Below are 19,329 nucleotides of genomic sequence, written 5' to 3' on the forward strand. Positions count from 1 at the left end.
GATAGAGGACTGAACATGTAGTGTGAGGGTCTTGTGTTCGAGATGTTCAGAGGACTGAACGTGCAGTGTGAGGGTCTTGTGTTCGAAATGGTCAGAGGACTGAACGTGCAGTGTGAGGGTCTTGTGTTTGAGATGGTCAGAGGACTGAACGTGCAGTGTGAGGGTCTTGTGTTCGAGATGGTCAGAGGACTGAACGTGCAGTGTGAGGGTACTGTGTTCGAAATGGTCAGAGGACTGAACGTGTAGTGTGAGGGTCTTGTGTTTGAGATGGTCAGAGGACTGAACGTGCAGTGTGAGGGTCTTGTGTTCGAGATGGTCACAGGACTGAATGTGTAGTGTGAGGGTCTTGTGTTCAGGATGGTCAGAGGACTGAACGTGCAGTGTGAGGGTCTTGTGTTCGAGATGGTCAGAGGACTGAACGTGCAGTGTGAGGCTCTTGTGTTCAGGATGGATAGAGGACTGAACGTGTAGTGTGAGGGTGCTGTGTTCAGGATGGCCAGAGTGCTGAACGTGCATGGTGAGGGTCTTGTGTTCGAAATGGTCAGAGGACTGAACGTGCAGTGTGAGGGTCTTGTGTTCAGGATGGATAGAGGACTGAACGTGCAGTGTGAGGGTCTTGTGTTCGAGATGGTCAGAGGACTGAACGTGCAGTGTGAAAATCTTGTGTTCTAGAGACAGTAATATACATAAACATCTGGTTTCACACACAGCATCGGCTGCAACAATTCCCATAGGGAGGTGTGGTGTGAAGTGGTACCCTTATGAAACAGATTAAAAAAATATGTCTCTCTTGTTTTGTAGGCCAGAAGCTATCAGTGGAGCAGTTTCTGAATAAACTACCCAAAACCGTCATCCGGGCTGGGAAGGTGTTTGACATCCAGGGAGAGATCAGAGCTCTGCTGCAGGTAACTAGGTGGCGGGGACAATCTATTTTGGCTGCTCTGTGGAAGCTTGTGTAAAATATGGTGGCAGACATTGGTGCAGTATCGTAAAACAGATTTAACAGACAGAGAACGTTGGAGGAACTCAGCAAGTTAGGCAGCATCGGTGAATAAACAGTCAGCATTCCAGACCAAGATCCTTCATGTGGACTGGAAAGGAGTGGGGCAGAAGCCAGAATAAGAAGGTTGTGAGACAGGAAGGACTACAAGCTGCCAGGAGATAGATGATAAGCGTAGTGCGGTTTGGTAAATCATGGCCTATATTTCTTTAGTTGATTCCAGCCCTCAGCAGCAATGAAGGAGAGGATTCCATAATCCACGGTGACATTGAGTTTATGAGACTCAGACCAGGATTCCTGAGCCCGATCTGTGAACTATGTTCTCTTTCTGGAGATCGTGAGCCCATACAGTGAGGTGCAGATAGTTATAGTCTGTGATGCCTTCTTGTTTGGATATTCTGTACAGAGTCACTGCCTTAGCTCGCACCTGCAGTATGTCTACAACAGTTTTGTGTTACACTACCCCGTCATAGGCTCTGGACATTCCAAAGTTCTTTATGGCCAATTATTTCTTGCTTTTGAAGCATAGTCATTTTAATGTAGGTTATATAGATATGTAGTGGAGAGTGTATTGACTGGCTGCATCACGGCCTGCTATTGGGTACTGAATCTGGCCCGGTGCACCATGGGTAAAGCCCTTCCAACCACTGAGCATATCGACATGAAAGACTGTCGAGGGAAAGCAGCATCTATATCCAGCGGTCCTCATCACCCAGAATATGCTCCTTTCTCGCTGCTGCCTTCAGGTAGAAGGTACAAGAGCCCCAGGACTCGCACCACCAGGTTCAAGAACAGTTACTACCTCTCAACCATCAGGCTCTTGAACAAAGAGAATAACTATACTCACTTGCCCATCTATTGAGATGTTCCCACAACCAATTCTCTCATCTTAAGGACGCTTTATCCGATTATCTCTTGTTCTCGGTTTTTATTACTCTTTATTTATATTTGCATTTGCACAATTTATTATATTTTGCACTCTGGTTGATCTTTCATTGATCCTGTTATAGTTATTATTCTGTAGATTTGCTGAGTATGACCACAGGAAAATAAATCTCAGGGCTGTATATGGTGCCATTGTATGTACTTTGATAATAATTTTACTTTAAACTTTGAACTTTACTTGCACATACGTAGCTCTTACAAATAATGTAATAAGTGATTTTTTTTTGGCTTTACATGCAGTTTTGGTTTTAGTGACATGCAACCTGTTCCTGTCTCTCTCACGCTAAGCACATTTCTCAGGAGTGGAGAAACTAGTTCCCCATTTGGTTTTTTTTTGAAGTCGGTGTACATCTACCAGATCAAAGTTCAAAGTAAATTCATATTCTAAATATATACAGTATATGTCACCCTGAGATTCATTTTCTTGTGGGCATACTCAGAAAACCCAAGAAACATAATAGAATCAAAGAAAGACCATCATAGCCTAGTGCAGGAACAGGCTCTTCATGTTTATACTGACTGTGACTGCAACCCAAACTAATCCCACCTGCCTGCACATGATCTACGTGATCTATAACCCTCTATTTCCTGCCTCTTCCCGCGTCTATCTAAATGAGTCTTAACCACAGTTATTGTATCTGCACAGACAAGGAAAGGTTCGTTGGCCCACCATGTTTATACTGACCTTGGCTACAATCCAAACATGCCTGTCTACATGAGTCTTAAACATAGATATTGTATCTGTTTCAATTGCCTCCACTGTCAGTGCATTCCAGGCAACGGTTGTTTTACTGTCAAAGGTTAACTAAATATCAGAGAATATATACAGTACACAACCTGAAATTCTTACTCTTCACAGACATCCACAAAACAAGAAATCCCATAGAATGAATGATAGGAACACTGAAGCCCCCCTCCCCCCACCCTTTGCACTAGCAACAGCAAAAGCATCAACCCAGAAGAACTTGTCTCATGGATCTCCTATAAACTCTTCCCCCACCCGCCCCCCCCACACCTTAACACTATGTTCATCAGTATTTGACATTTCCCCCTAGGATAATGATTCTGACTATTATATTTATACCAATCACAAAGCAGTCTGCATTTACCTTCCATTGTTCTGTGATGGAAGAATAATATTTCAGGCTAATTCTTTGTCAGACAACAATTGAGTGAACGGTTCATTCTTCTCTCCGTTTTAGTTCTGGCAAGGGGTTTTCAACCTGAGATGTTAATTCAGTTTACCTTCCCATTGGTGATCTGCTGAGTGTTTCCAGTATTTTCCATTCTCATTTTAACATTAGTTTTTTTTTAACATTACACTCTCATCATTACACTCTTAGGTAGTTTCTAAGTTAAGGACATGTTTGTCACAGCTTTGTGGGCTGAAGGGCCTGTATTGTGCTGTAGGTTTTCTCTGTTTCATCTGCCTGTGTTTGACCAGTCTCCCTCTCCCTCACTGCTGCCAGAGGAAGGTGTGGACTGGACTCATTTAGAGGACTCTGCAGTTCACGTTATATGTGTTTCTGGTTTCTGGTTTCTGGTTACTCCTTTTATATTGCTACTTCAGGTGATTGGCTCGGACTAGCTCTGCAGCACAGCGCTAAATTGAAGTGGACTGAACTGGGTATTCCTAGTCTGCTCCAGGGACTCTGTTTAATACGTTTAATATTCTGTATGTTATTCACTTGTATTTTGCTTTTTGTGCAATTTGTTCTTATTTTTGTGTGTGTTGGGTGTTTGATGTTTCATGAGTTCCATGGTGTTTCTTTATTTCGTGGCTGTCTGTGGAAAGACAAATCTCAGGTTGTGTACTGCATACATACTTTGAAAATAAACGTACTTTACTTCATCCCCAATTCACATGTTCACAGCTTTATAACACCACTCCACACTCGAGAACTAAATCCAGGCAGGCACTGCCAGTGTGGTACTGAGAAAGTCCCATACTAATGAAGGCATGAACTTTCATTTGAGTTAAAAGAGTTAAAAAAAAAATACACGTGGACTAAGATGTTAACTGTCCTGTGCTATCACCAGTGGGATCATCAGTTGATCTGCCACCTGTCTTCAGGAGTTTCGGCCCGCTTACGATCAAGTCTCCCTCGAGGTGGTGGGCCAGCAGTGCTAAAGCACCACCTCCCACTGGTGAGCTTAAAAACTCGGCATCTGCCTCTATCAGAGTTGTTGGTCACTTCCATCCAACAGACAGTCTGCTCTTCAGGTGTCTATGCAACTGCTGAAGGGTTTGCAAGATATGTATACACTGTCTGACTATCTGCCCCTCTGGACGTACTTGGTCCACACCCATGCTGATCCTTTCTCTGCTGCCTCAGCTACAGCCCTGCTGGTTGACTTGATCTCTCTTCTAGTGAAGCCAAGGTCACGCAGCCACTTCGGGAAAGTGAACGCAATAAACCCACGGCAGCCTACTTCGAATGGATAGCATGAGACCTTCCACCATCTGTATCTGCACTCTGATCTTAATTCTGCATATTTGGTTAACTTGTGCTAATGGGCTTCATCAATGTTGTTTTCCCAGGGGACTGTGAGTTCACCAATAACCAGAATTAAACCGAGACAAACATATCTACCGCGTGTAGCTGACTGACTGCTGCCTTCCACTATGACTACATGTCAAAAGTAACTTTTTCACTATGAAGCCTGCTGGAACATCCTGAAGATGTATATAAATGTATTTTCATTTGATCAGTCATCTGTGTATTTATATCGAACCATTTATATTATTTTAAAATACAGCACAAAGCAAGTCCTTCCAGCCCAACAAGCCACACCAGTCAGCAACCTGCCTATGTATCCCCAGCCAAATCACAGGTCAATTTACAATGACTAATTAACCTACCAACTGGTGTATGTTTGAAATGTGGGAGGAAACTGGAGCACCCAGAGGAAACCCACGTGCTCACGGAAAGAATGTCCAAACTTCTTACAGAGGACCCCAGGACTGAGCTCTGATCTCCAGCACCCTGAGCTATAACAGCGTCGTACTCTCATAGCGCCAACGATATCACCCATGGTTCCCATTATTGATGGGAGATTTCATGCATTTATTCTGTACAGTATTTAAATCCTCCATCCCTCTCAATCAAATACTGGAGTCCAGGACATATGATTTATGCAGAAATATCCCTTCTACCATTGTAATCCCACTCACCCACCTGTCATCCCCCTCACTGTAGAACCCTTAATCAGATTCCAGTAAAGTGCAATAGATTGTCCAGTTTTCCCGAAAGTTCAGCTTCTTGTTGTCATGATTACTGGTGGTTACTGCCACCTGGTGTTCATGATCAGGTACTGAATGTAATTTGAATTGGAAATGGAATTGGCTTAAATTTGCCAAAGAGAAATCCCAAGTTGGAAGCTGGTGGTTTCCCAAGGGGATTCACTGTGGAGGGATCTGGAACAATGTCAAAGATACTGCCCTGTGTGGACATTGCACAGAGAAAAAAACTAGGAACAAAGTATGGTATAGGAATCAGTTAAAAGGGTTTTTTTTTGATTCAACACAGGACTGGACGTATTTGTACCTCTAAAGGTACGTTAAACCAGTGATTCGTACGGTCCAATATATGTTTTGTGCTTGCAGACCTCTGCAATATTCTATTGTCCTGTCCACTTTTGCAGTAACCTATGGTTCATACACTTTGTTTTTATGTGGGTTAATTCATTCATTCTTCTGGAAGATCAGAGCCACTTTCCTCCTGTGCAGAGATATTTAAATCATCCTTAGTGACAGGTGGAGTACCAGAAAATTAGAGGATAGCTAATGTTGTTCTGCTTTTTAAGGAAGGCTCTGAAAACTGCTTACTTACTGCCCACTACGTCGCTGGCCTTTAAACATAGAAACATAGAAAAATAGAAAACATACAGCACAATACAGGCCCTTCAGCCCACAAAGCTGTGCCGAACACGTCCCTACCTTAGAACTACCCAGGCTTTACCCATAGTACTCTATTTTTCTAAGCTCCATGTACCCATCCAGGAGTCTCTTAACCTATCGTTTCTGGCCCCACCACCACTGCCGGCAGCCCATTCAACGCACTCACCACTCTCTGCGTAAGAAAACTTTCCCCTGACATCTCCTCTGTACCTACTTCCAAGCACCTTAAAACTGCCCTCTCGTGCGATCCATTTCAGCCCTGGGGAAAAGCCTCTGACTATCCACACGATCAATGCCTCTCATCATCAGGGCGACAAAAATCCTCCATCTCTGGTGGTGTTCATCATGTCAGTAGCTTCCTCTCCGTTTTCACTACTGTCAGTCACGCAGTTCATGGTGGAGACTGGGGAGTACGATCACACTCAGATGTAGAATTCACACTCACTGCTTTTTCCATAACTATTTTGTTTGACCAGTCAGGGTTGTTAGCCCTGAGCTGAACCCCTGAACCTGGAGGACTGGTGGACCACTCTTAGACTGTCCTCTACCCTTTGATCTTTGTGTGACCCTACCAATAGCCAGAGCATAAAGCCCTGACCCCAGCCAGCATAGCTCACTGGATCATTAAGGCATGCAAGCCTCCAAACCACGCCAAGGTTGTGGTCTTCTTGGACGTCTAAAAATAAAGCAGGAAATTACAGGCCAGTGAGCCTGACCTCAGCAGTAGGAAAATTTCTGCAAGTTATTTTGAGGGACTTGATATGTGAGTATTTGGATAGATGTTGGCTGATTAGTGATACGCAGTGTGGCTTAGTGCATGGAAAGTTATATCTAACCAATCTTTTCCAGGAAGGTACCAGGAAAGTTGATGAAGGTAAGGCAGTGGATGTTGTCTACATGGACTTTAGCAAGACATCTGACAAGGTCCTGCATGGTCAAGGAGGTTCAGTTGTTTGGCATTTGAGATGAGGTAGTAAATTGGATTTAACATTGGCTTTGTGGAAGAAGCCAGAGAGTGGTAGTGGATAGTTGCCTCTCTGACTGGAGGCCTGTGACTAGTGGAGTATTACAAGGTCAGTGCAAGGTTTGTTGTTGTTTGGCATATGATCTGAATGATAAAGTGGTTAGCTACATAGATTAGCAAGTTTGCAGATGAATGAGCTGGTGCATGCGAGCTTGATTTCAACATTTAAAAGAAGTTTTGATAGGCACATGGATGGCAGGGGTAGAGGGCTATTGTCCTGGTGCAGATTGATGGGAGTAGTCAGTTTAAATAATTCAGCATGGTCTAGATGGGCTGAAGGGCCTGTTTCAGTGATGTACTTTTCTATGATTCTAAGAACTTGGATAGTCTGCAAGTCCTGCATGTTGTAGAACATGGATCATGGGTTGGGTTGAAGATCAGGAAATTGACCAGCATGGGATGGGAGTGGATATACTCTACGTGGGCCACTGTGGCCCAGTGAGGAGTTAAAATGTTGTTCAAATGTTGGGGATTCTATAGCAAACTACAGTGGAGGATGGGTGGGTGGGGGGGAGATCTGAAGAATATATTAAAATTTTATAGTTACCTATAAGAGGTGTTAAATGCCACAGCAATGGGCTGGGCAAACCAACTCCCCTCTAGTTTACACTGAGGGTCACCAAGTATATGTTATGAAAATCTGCTTCAAGGGGAGGGAAGTTCAAGTCTGATATCCAGACATATGTTAAGCACCATCAGACACTTGGTCGCCCTGTGTGTAACCAGGTTAAACACAGGTAGGATCTGGAAGCCATTTCGCGTCTTACAGTAATCTGAAACAGTCGGGTTTTGATAATTTACTGCTGAAAATCATTTCAGTATGCCCCAGAGTTTGTGTGCCATACTATCTGCAGAGTGTGAATGACTTGGAGATTACAGATACTAGAATCAAGAGTAAAGCACAGTCTGCTGGAGGAACTGAGCAGGCCAAACAGCATCCATGGAAACAGGTTGACGATCACCGTTCAGAGCCAGAATCAGGTTTAATATCACCAGCATGTGTCGTGAAATTTGTCAACTTTGCTGCAGCAATACAATGCGATACATGATAATATGGTAAAAAACCTGTGAATTGCAGTATAGAAACAAAATAGTTAAATTAAATTAAATAAGTAGTGCAAAAACAGAAATTTTAAAAAGTGGTGAAGTTCATGGGTTCATTATCCATTCAGAAATTGAATGGAAGACAGGAAGAAGCTGTTCCTAAATTATTGAGTATGTGCCTCCTTTTTGATGGTAACAATGAGAAGAGGGCATGTCTCTGGTTGAGAGTCAACATAAATATTGACTGTGCAGGGTTTTGCTCCAAAATAGTGACTATTCCACTGCCTCTGCAGATGCTGTCTGACCCACCGGTTTCCTCTAGCATTTAGTTTTTTTTTGGCCAAATGTGAATGACATTGTCTTAACAGGCTTCAGCCACTGTACTGTCCAGCTGACACTCATGCAGGGAAGTGAAACACCCTGTAGTCCAGGGGTTCCCAACCCGGAGTCCACAGAGCCCTTGGTTAGTGGTAGGGGTCTGGCATAAAAATGGTTGGGAACCCCTGCTGCGGACAACATGTTATTCCCAACAGCTCTCCCAGTTTACCAAGGTTTACAGAATATATCTCCGGTCATTCAGAAGGCTCTGAGCAACAACAGTTTCTTATCTAAATTATTTATTTTTTTCCTTTTTGTTTTCTTTGAAGGTTCCTCCCAAAGCAGCAGATGAGTCCATGATGCTCATCGAAACTCCCTGTCTCCAGGCACTGAAGGACAGGTACAGGGCTCATTAATAAAGGGTCAGGGAAAGGTTAGTCTGTTTCAGTGAGGTGGCAAAGAGTAAGTTGTATCAGGGAGTTACGGACTGCAAAGATTTGGAATTTATGGACTGACCAACATTGCCTCGCAGCAAGTATAAGTTGGCATGTACAATGGATTCTGGTTAATTGGGACATATCAGAACCAGTACATTTTGGCCCAAATAAGCAGCTGCCCTAATTAGCTAAAATTTCATGGAAATAATCTAAAAAGTATAAAAAGACAAGCTGAGTAACAAATTATATATTTAAATGAAATACAACAAATTAAAACACTAACAGTAATACCACAGTACTATGAAACTGTATATTAGTTCCTAATAGTTATCAACAGAGGAATTTATTAAGTGTACACAATGAACAAAATCATCATAGACACCTAGTGCAGATAATGGACCGCCTTCATACAATGCTTTCGATAAATTCATCCTCCAAGTCTTTACCTTCACTGCAACATTCAAGATGATTGTTGTTGATACCTTCAAATTCTTCATAGTTCCTAACTTGAAGTAGTGAAATCATTTCATTTTTACTCTGGCATTTCCAAGCCTGAATGCTTGAAACCGCAGCAAGCAAAACTGCTCGGAATCATCTTAGTGCTTATTCCTTGCCGATTATTAGTGACAAAAATTACTGCTTTTTGTACACAAGCAACTGATGCTATTTAAAAACTGTTCAATCTTAAGCACGGTGTAGCATCTAATGGCCACACAAGTGTGTGTGACTGACACAAATTAGAACCTGTTTGGCAACAGTCTCCTGCCCCAATTATGCAGCATAGTGTCCCCAAATAAACAAAGGGAATACCAGCTATTTTCTCGATCAGTTTTTGTTCTTGAAGAGTTGCCCCAAATAAGTGGCTGCCCCAATTAGCCAATGGCCCAATTAACTAGGATGGTGTGTTAAACATGCCCAAGGCGTAGTGCAAATGCCAAATTGGAAGTCACCCAAAAGAAAATGGCATCCTTACTGTCATTGGTTCCCTTTTGGAAGTGTTTAAACACGCCCTGTGGGCTTCATTGACTGCCCCTTACCAGGCCAGTAGCAGCGATGGTGTTCATGTGCTGACCCATAGCAATTAGATTTGCACTGCCGAGGTACGAACGTTGGGTGGGGTGGGGTGGGAAGGGAGCTGCCAGAAACAGAGGTGGGAGGTTGTAGCTGGTGACTGGTGTACTGGTAATCAGAGAGAGATCCTCTAGCGTGGAGCAGAGTGATGCACAGAGTGGCAAGGGTGCTCACAGGCACACCTATTGGCAGAGGGCATGGGCACCATGGGCTGGAGCCCTTGTGACTGCAGTTTCTGTTCAGACGGCGCTGACAATCAAGTTTTGTGCAGAGGATCACTTTTAACAAATGACATTGCTGCCCTGTGGAAACTTTAAAATTATGGGACATGGTGCTGTTCTCCTTGTTGAATCAACAGTTAATTTTGGAGTTTGTACATTACTGTGCAAAAGTCTTAGGCACGTATACAAGGCTAAGGCTAAGAGTTAAGCTGTATTTTATATCATTCCCTGTCTGGGTTAATTTTAATTTGATTTGAAGCACACGGTGAAAAGACCACCATCTCCATTTGTCTGTGAAACAGCAATATCTGTGAGTTTTAAGTTTTTGTTAATATTGGTAAATATTTAATAGATTCAGTTGAGGGATACAGTACTGTGCACCCTAACTATATATATGTGTCTGAGGCTTTCGCACAGTACTGTATACTGTATCACAAGATTTTGACCAAATTTCTATTAACTAATTAACATGATCTACCCATGCCAAAGTTCTCTTTAACTGCATAAAGTACAGCAGGTAAATTACCTCCGTATCAGGGGGAACTAAGACAGGAAGCGCTTTGTAAAATTACCTGGAGGGCAAACCTTCAAAAGGAAATGGGCACAAACGTTTCAAACCGTGTCTTGAGTGCTATTTGCACATAAACTGTAATTAAATTTCTCAGCTTGTTAATATATTATGTATTTAAGTAATATAGTGAGGCTTAATCAGAAAAATTTACATTGTATCTGGTTACAAATGTAATCAGTTACATTTTATATTTATGGTCCAAAAGATATTCAAGTAGATCGACTCACATAGATCTTACCCCTGAAACAAAATATTATTGTAGATCCCAGTGCCCTTGCCATTGCGTTCCCTTTCCCAGCAGCCCAGTAAGAATGTTTCACTGGAAGCTGTTTCTCTTAGTCCTATTAGAACTATTCCTGCACCTTGGCCAGTATCCATTTCATACACACATACCGTTAGAGCATAGTACAGGCCCTTCAGCCCACAATGTTATTCTCAAGACCAATCTAACCCTTCACTCCTACATATCCCTCCATTTTTCTACCATCCACATGCCTAGCTAAGAGTTTCTTAAATGCCCCTAAGGTAACTGCCTCTAACACCTCCCTGACAGCACATTCCATGCACCTATCATTTTGGGTAAAACCTTGTGTTATTCCCTAATCCTGTCAGAATCACAGAGCAATTTTCTGGTCGTCACAGGCTGGAGTTCAGGGAGGGAACTCTCCCAACGCCGAGGAATGTCTCCACCCTCAGGATCAAGTCAGAGAATGGAGAGAAGACATACATCATTAAAATGTTTTTCTCTGAGACAATTGGAGACCTTCGTGCTCACCTAGACCAGAGCAGGTAACAGTTCGGCAATGTGGAACCTTGGAGTCTCTGCTTCCTTTCTCATCTACCTGGTTGCCTTTAGTGACTATTATATAAGAACACCCGAATCTCTTTGTAGTTCATCCGTTCCCAGTCAAACATCAGTTTAGTCATGTGCACCCTTCTTCTTACCCTACTGAGCTGGATCATTTACATGTGGTTACCCTTTGCAGCATCTGGCAAGCTCATGCCTACTTCCTCAATCAATCTCACCCTGGAGCCTCCCTACATCTCTTTGGCAATCCATGCTGCATCCACAAATTTCAAAATTTTACATTCAGTTCCCCCATCCAAACTGATGATATGTACTGTGAGTTGCTGGGGCCCGTGCTCTCATCTCCCCACTAGCTAGTGCCTGCACCCGGAAAAGCACCCTTTATTTTGTGTCAGTCAATCAATCTATTGCTAATACATTACTCCCAATAATTTTGCACATCATCCTTTTCTGTAAGACTTTATCAAAAGTTTCTCTGAAAATCCAAGTACACATCTACTGGTTCATTTTACCAGCTGCTTCTTCAAAAAACCTCCACTATCTCAGTTTCAGGAATCCATTTTGCCATTGTCTAATCCTGCTGATATTTTCTCAGTGTCCCTTTTCTCATTATTTTGTAATACCTCTTAGTATTTTCCCCTAACAATGTAAAGCTAACTGGTCTGTACTTGCCTGATTTCTCACTCCCTTCTTTTCGAAACCATGGGGTTACATTTACTGCCTTTCCATCTGTAGGAAATGATAATCCACGCAACCAGTTTAGACCCTGACTGACCAAAGTTTCTCAGCAGAACCTTTCTTACGTTGTTGGTACTTACTTGAAACATGACCACAGGATCCCCCTCCCCACTCCAAGTTCCTGAGAGTGCGTCCAACTGATGAAACCATAAATCCATGCACCATGTCCCATTCGTTTCCAGTGGAACTGGTGGAACTTCTCCTTTCCCTCCATCAGTCCATCTCTCACTTTCCTGACAATCGAGAGACTTTTAAAGCAACACACACAAAAAATACTGGAGGAATTCTGCAATTCAGACAGTATCTATGGAAATGAATAAACATTCGATGTTTCAGGCCGAGACCCTTCTTCGGGACTGGAAAGGAAGGGGGAAGGTACCAGAATAAAAAGGTGGGGGGGAGAGGAAGGTTAGAAGGTGATAGGTGAAGTCAGGTGAGTAGGAAAGGTAAAGGATTGGAGAGGAAGGAAGCTGATAGGACAGGAGAGTGAACATTAGGGGGAAGAGTAGGAGGAGGGGACCCAGGGGGAGGTGGCAGGCAGTTGAAAAGAAGTAAGAGGTCAGAGTAGGGAATAGAAGAGGAGGGGAAGGGGAAGGGGAGGGATTTTTTTCTACCCAAAGGAGAAATTGATATTCATGCCATCAGGTTGGAGGCTACCGAGACGGAACATAAGGTGTTGCTCCTTCACCTTGAGGGGGGCTTTATCGTGGCACAAGAGGAGGCTATGAACTGACATGGTGAATTGGAATTAAAATATTTGGCTGCTGGGGAAGTTTCACTTTTGGTGGATGGAGTGCAGGTGTTCGAGACTTTTAAACCTAGAATCAATTGGATGGGTAGAGCTACTTTACTATTTTTATAGCTATAGAAATATAGAGCACAGAAATAGGCCATTCAGCCCATCTTGTGAAAACCAACCATCTACTCTAATCCCATGTAGTAACTTCTAGTCCATAGCCTTCTGTGTCCTGGTTATTCAAGTACTTACCCATAACCGTCCTAAATGTGGTGCCTCCACTACCCATCAGATTGTGTATTCCAGACTACAACCTCTCGAAGAAACGATGGTTCCCCAGATATTCCTTTCACCTTTTACCCCCTTGCCTACTAATATTTGACATCTCTGACATGAGATAAAGATTCCTGATATGTAGCCTGACTGTGTTCTTTGTTATTTTGCCTACTTCAGTCAGGTCTAGGCAATCTCCACTGCTCCAAGGAGAACAAACCATCCCATCTAGTCTCTCCTTAGAATTGAAAAGTTCCATCCCAAAGACACTCGATGAATCTTCCCTGCTCCTCGCTGGTGCTTTTGCGTGCTCAATGGGTTTGAATGCTGAGAAGTTTCTATTCTGTGTGCTAGAGTTTGAAGATTCTACCTGGCGATTGATATTTTGCAGGGGAGAGCAGCAGTCTGATTATGACATCATCAGTACCTTCCCCCAGAAAGTCTACAGTGACCAGAGCAAGACGCTGATGGAGTACGGGCTGGTACCAAATGCCACACTCATCCTGCGACCACAAAGGTTCCAGATCCTCATCCAACAGCAAGAAGCAGTCACTCCTTGCAAGGAATAACTTTCTGAAATGAAGTCCTCTTGTCCAGACAAGGATGATTTAACAAGCTGGTAGAAGAAGCCAGCACTCTACCCACAAATACTGAGTGAAGGTCATAGCAACTGAATCCAGTGTGTGTGGCTAAGGAGAATCTCCAAAGTATGTTATCAGAAGTCAGCTGTAAATGATAGGTACATTATTATTTCCCAGTGCAGAGATTTACCAGCCATCAAGAGCAATGTTAGATATCCAAACTAGCCAATCACTTGATTATCTGCATTGGTAGTTCCCTGATGATACTATCGGGCATTGGCCCATGTGAAGATCCCCTATTTCCCCATCAAAAATGTACAGAATACAGATTTCCAACTTACCAAAATCCTCAACCTGCCTAGCCTGGTGGGAAGCAGTCCACCTCCAGGCAGTTTGAATGCTCTGATCCTCACTTTAAACCCAGCAATGGACTCATCCCTCACTGACTACCTGCAGTTCCTCTTTAAATTCAGGAGATGTCAGACAGCAAATGCTGAAATAAATTTTGTATGGCCTTTAACTGTGACTAAAACACATACAATGGATATTGTCCTATTTTGTAAAAGCGATAAATAACCAAAAAGGAAATGATGATTGAGGAAATGTTTAGTAACAGCTGGGAAAGTTCACTCATTAAGTTCTCGAAAAACTTCTCATTTTATCCCGGTGCTGTCTGTAAGGAGTTTGTACATTCTCTCCGTGACTGTGTTGGTTTCCTCCAGGTGCTCTGGTTTCCTCTCACAGTCCAAAGACGTACCGATTGGTAGGTTAATCAGTCATTTGTAAATTGTCCTGTGATTAGGCGAGGGTTAAATCTGGATTTGCTGGTGCCGTGGCTCGAAGGGTCAGAGTGCCTATTCCACACTGCATCTCAATAAAGAAATAACAGAGTTCAATCCAATGTGGCGGGTCAGAGATCCCACTTAAAGGGACAAATCCAGAGGAAAAATACACATGTTTGAATAAGAATAGGAGATGCCAGGATTCTGCAGAACCAAATTTTAATGAAGGATCTTTGACTTGAAAGATTTTTCTTTTTTGCTGCCTGACTTGTTGAGCATTGCCTGGATCTTCTGTTTTTAACTCAGCTTTGCAGCATCTGCATATTCAACTTTAAGTTTCACGTCACCTGACTGTACATGTATACAACTAAACAAAACAAAGTTCCTCCAGATCATACAACATATATCACATACAGCACATAAACCAAAATATTGTACTATAAATAAGTTAATAGAATATGTTTCAAAATGCACGTAGTAAAGTGCAGTACAGGTAAACAGTAAGCAGCTCGCTGTCCTAGTGATGAGATCTCGGTGGTAGGCATTCTCTGTAGACATTCATCTCAGATACTAGGCTCACAACACAACTCAGTTGAAAGCTGCTCCATCCATTGAATCATGGCTTCTTCCTTTGGAGAGCAATCCAATTAGTCTCATTCAGCTTTTTTTTAAACTCCTCATCTCTACGATATTTTAAAGTTGTTAATCCAGGTCTCTAAAGCTATTTTTTGACCTGTACTCACCAACCTACTAGGCAATGCATTCGAAATCCCAACCACTGATTACATTGAGATTTTGCATTGAAATAAAATAATCTGCAGGTGCTGGCAATCAAAATGTCAACAAAATGTTCAGCAAGTCGAGTAGCGTCAACAAGAAGAAAACAGTTAAGATTTCTGGTTGAGGAAAACAAGTTAGTATTAAGTTGCAGAGAGGATGAAGGAAGGAGTGATATGATGAAGGGAATAGTTGTGAAGGATGGGCCACAATTGCCATGGCAATAAATAGTTGATGGAACTATCTATTTGATAAGTTAGGAAACAGGAAAGATATTTTTCTTTGAGAGCTGGGTGCGTTTGTAACTCTTTCTGAAGGAGAATTGGAAGCAGTATCTATGTAAAAACAGCAAATTTCAGTATATCCAGGGATATCCTTCAGCCCCTGAGAGGCTGGACAAACCTGGGTTGTTTTCTCTGGAGAACTGGAGGCTGAGAGGAGATCCGATACAGGTTTATATGACTTATGAGAGGCATCGATAGAGTAGATAGGGAGTATTCTTCCCAGGTAGAAATGTCTGATACCAGAGGGCATGCATTGAAGGTGAGGGGGGTAGGTTCAAAGGGGATGTGAGGGGAAAGTCTTTTATTCAGAGAGAATGCGTTGCCTAGGATGGTGATAGAGGCAAACACATTAGAGTCTTTTATGAGGCATTTAGATAGGCACATGAATATGAGGAAGATGGAGCAATATGGACATTGTGTTGGTAGGAGGGATAGTTTTGGGGAGTTTTTAGCTGGTTCGGACATTGTGGACCGAAGGGCCTGATCCTGTGCAACATTCTGTGTTCTCCCTGAACTATCTGAGTGAACCATTCTCACCTGTTCCTGTACAACATTCTGTGTTCTGTCCCCTGAACTATCTGAGTGAACCATTCTCACCTGTTCCTGTACAACATTCTGTGTTCTGTCCCCTGAACTATCTGAGTGAACCATTCTCACCTGTTCCCCTGCAACATTCTGTGTTCTGTCCCCTGAACTATCTGAGTGAACCATTCTCACCTGTTCCCCTGCAACATTCTGTGTTCTATCCCCCTGAACTATCTGAGTGAACCATTCTCACCTGTTCCTGTACAACATTCTGTGTTCTGTCCCCTGAACTATCTGAGTGAACCATTCTCACCTGTTCCCCTGCAACATTCTGTGTTCTGTCCCCTGAACTATCTGAGTGAACCATTCTCACCTGGTCCTGTACAACATTCTGTGTTCTATCCCCCTGAACTATCTGAGTGAACCATTCTCACCTCCCATGTCTTTCTCCCCCTAAACTGTGACGTGGAGAATGAGGCGCAATGTTGCAGTTGGGCTTGAATTGATATAGTCTAGTAAACCTGCTTACATTTTTTACGGTGTATTTTTACTCAGTGGATTTGTATATAGAGCCAGCATTTGTGATGATTCTGGACAAGCAGGGCATGTCTCTGTTTGAATTTAGAAGAGCAAAAGAGCATTTGATTGCAACATAACATCTGGAATACAGACAATCTGGATGTGGAGAGGATAGTCTGTCTTGTAGGAGGAATCAATGCTGTAAAACAACAAAACATGAAAACTTCCAAGGGAGGGAGGGAGGGGTGAATACTTTTTATGGGCCCTCTATATTTGGGATTTAATGTAATAAAATCTAGTTTTCAGGGACATTTTTTTCTGCCTGGTCAGCCTGGGAATCCACTTCTCAAACCTCTACATGCTATAGCACCAAGTCTGCTTCCCTTCATGGTAAAGTTACTCTTTTCCACGTTTTAACAAAAATATATTATCTCATACCTCTGAATGCCAGTAACATATAGTCCATTACCCGCTATATATTATGCCATAAAGATTTCTTTTAGTTCATAAAGAATTGACTACCTTCTGTTTAGGATCACCAACAAATTTTGCCATTTCCAACTCTAGGATTAAATCCAGCGGTCGAACCATTCCATCAATGTACAACTGGACAACTGGAATGTACACCAAGAAGCACTGCAGTTGTTCATGCAGATTACTCCATCAGCATCATCTAACTCACCAAGAAACACAAAGGCATCAAGTACACAGGAACCAAGGGAAGACCACCACCAGTAGGGACCCTCCAAGTTGCTCACCACTCTGACTTTGAAATACATTGCCACAATGGAAACACATAAGAGATTGCAGATGCTGGAAAAGGACTGCAACACAAAAAAAAATTCCAGAAGAACAACTCAGCAGGTCAGGCAGCATCTATGGAGGGAAATGGACAGTCAATGTTTGGGGGGTTGGAACGCTTCATCAGGACTGTTCTTTTGTTACTTCTGGGCCTCACTGTGCTGGGCATACCCGGTTCAGATGTTAAAGATGAACTTGCAAAACTTGATGCCAATCGAAGAAGTCCTGAAGTCAAAAGATTCTCGCAACATCACATGGTGAGGCGTGTGAACCACTAATCTAATCTCAGATGAGAAAACCAATACTGTACCTCTGATTTCGCTGATAATGCTGTTAAGTGTTACAGCGAGCTGAGGCAACGAACACATACTGGTCAGCAGACAACCAATCCCAGGCTTCCTTTCACTGATTGGTCGTTGTTCCCTATCATCATTTTCAATGTTCTTGGGTAATCGTGCTTTGAGATGTACTGTTCAGTTTTGAGTTTTGAAATTTTCTAGTTGCGAGGTTTTACTGAATAAATGTTTATTTTGTGCTGGCTTTATTCCATCTCCTGGCTTTGGGTCTCAACAGTATTTATTGGTGAGCAAACACAGCAATAGGACACAAAAACTATGGAAAATTAAATAATCAAAAACTGATTTTTAAAAAAAAATCAATTTAAGTAATTTTAAATAATTAAACTAATTACAAGCATAAATAATTTAAAGAACTGAAACCCCACCTGTTCCCATTGTAAATGGGAAGTTTCCACTAAAATATATGGACTGGTAGCTCTATATTATCAAAAGTTATCAAGGGGATGTGAGAGTTGGGGTGTGAGTAGATTCTGCCGTAGAGATAGAGGATCAACTACAATCATATTGAAGGGTGGAGCAGGCTGAATGACCTACTACTGTTAACTTAAAGCAACACTGCACGTCTTAAGATGGAGCGAGGACTTCTAGAATTACAGGTTGGGTCCTTCAGTTCCAGGACCATTAATAAGCTACTGGAACCAGTTACAATACTGATGGTTTCCCACAGACAAGTGATTCTGCAGCTGCTGGAAATCCTGGTTTCACTCGTGATACACTGTGATGTTTTGTGAGTAACTCACAATATCTCTAGATATATTTCTTTCAAACTGCTATTACTGTGACCTGCAACCTGTAACTTCCCTTTGGGTAACATAGTTTTGAACCATCTTGCAATTTTATGATAAATTATGATGTAACACCATCCCAATCAACCATCAGGCCTTTGAATAAAAGGGGATAACTACACTTAATTTCACGTGCCCCATTGTTGAAATGTTTCCACAACCTATCACTTTCAAGGACTCTTTATCTCAAGTTCTCGTCATTTATTACTATTTATTAATAGTTGCATTTGCGCAGTTTGTTGTCTTTTGCACTCTGGTTAATCTTCCATTACAGTTAGTATTTTACAGATTTGCTGAGTAAGCCGGCAGAAAAATGAATCTCAGGGTTGTATATGGTGACATATATGTACTCTGATAATAAAATTTCCTTTGAGCTTTGAGCTTAGAGGTTGATCTCCATGGTTGGAAAAGAGGATGGAGGGAAAGACTCTATGCCAGACTAAAATGGTGGAGTGCAAAACTTCCTCTGCCATGTATCTTGTTAGCAAATATGCAGTCATTGGAGAACAAGATTGAGGACCCAAGGGTGAGATTACTGCATCAGAGGGAAATGAGGGATTGTAGTGTTCTTTATTTCATGGAGACTTGGCTCACTTCAGAAAAGTGAGATACAGCAGAGGGCTTCTCAATCCACTGGAATAAATGGACTTCCAATTTGAAGAGGGTCAAAGGTTTGGGACTGTGTTTCATGATAAGCTCTTCATGGTGCTCATTTGTAGCAGTCTTGTTGCACTCATGTTCTTCCACCCTGGAACATCTAATGATTAAGTATTGTCTGTTCTCCTCCATGATACTGACCAGTTTAGGTACCACCAAAGGCTGATGTTAA

General features: G+C 42.3%; 1 protein-coding gene across 8 annotated transcripts in view; it reads left to right on the forward strand.

Annotated features, from left to right (window-relative positions):
• Positions 1-18,046, forward strand: part of ubxn11 (UBX domain protein 11) — an 86,282-nt gene extending 68,236 nt beyond the window's left edge. For 5 of the 8 annotated variants that reach the window (XM_072247398.1, XM_072247400.1, XM_072247399.1 and 2 more), the window contains 4 exons: positions 802-905; positions 8,562-8,632; positions 11,175-11,321; positions 13,479-16,778. In XM_072247398.1, the coding sequence (XP_072103499.1) occupies positions 802-905; positions 8,562-8,632; positions 11,175-11,321; positions 13,479-13,656 (500 nt within the window). In that variant the 3' untranslated portion in view covers positions 13,657-16,778. Of the gene's footprint in view, positions 1-801; positions 906-8,561; positions 8,633-11,174; positions 11,322-13,478; positions 16,779-17,122 lie in introns of those variants that run through there. The other 3 variants (XR_011883661.1, XR_011883660.1, XR_011883662.1) reach the window with 3 other exon arrangements.
• The last annotated feature ends 1,283 nt before the right edge of the window (positions 18,047-19,329 follow it).

This window comes from Mobula birostris, chromosome 30 (assembly GCF_030028105.1).
Source record: "Mobula birostris isolate sMobBir1 chromosome 30, sMobBir1.hap1, whole genome shotgun sequence".
NCBI lineage: Eukaryota > Metazoa > Chordata > Chondrichthyes > Myliobatiformes > Myliobatidae > Mobula > Mobula birostris.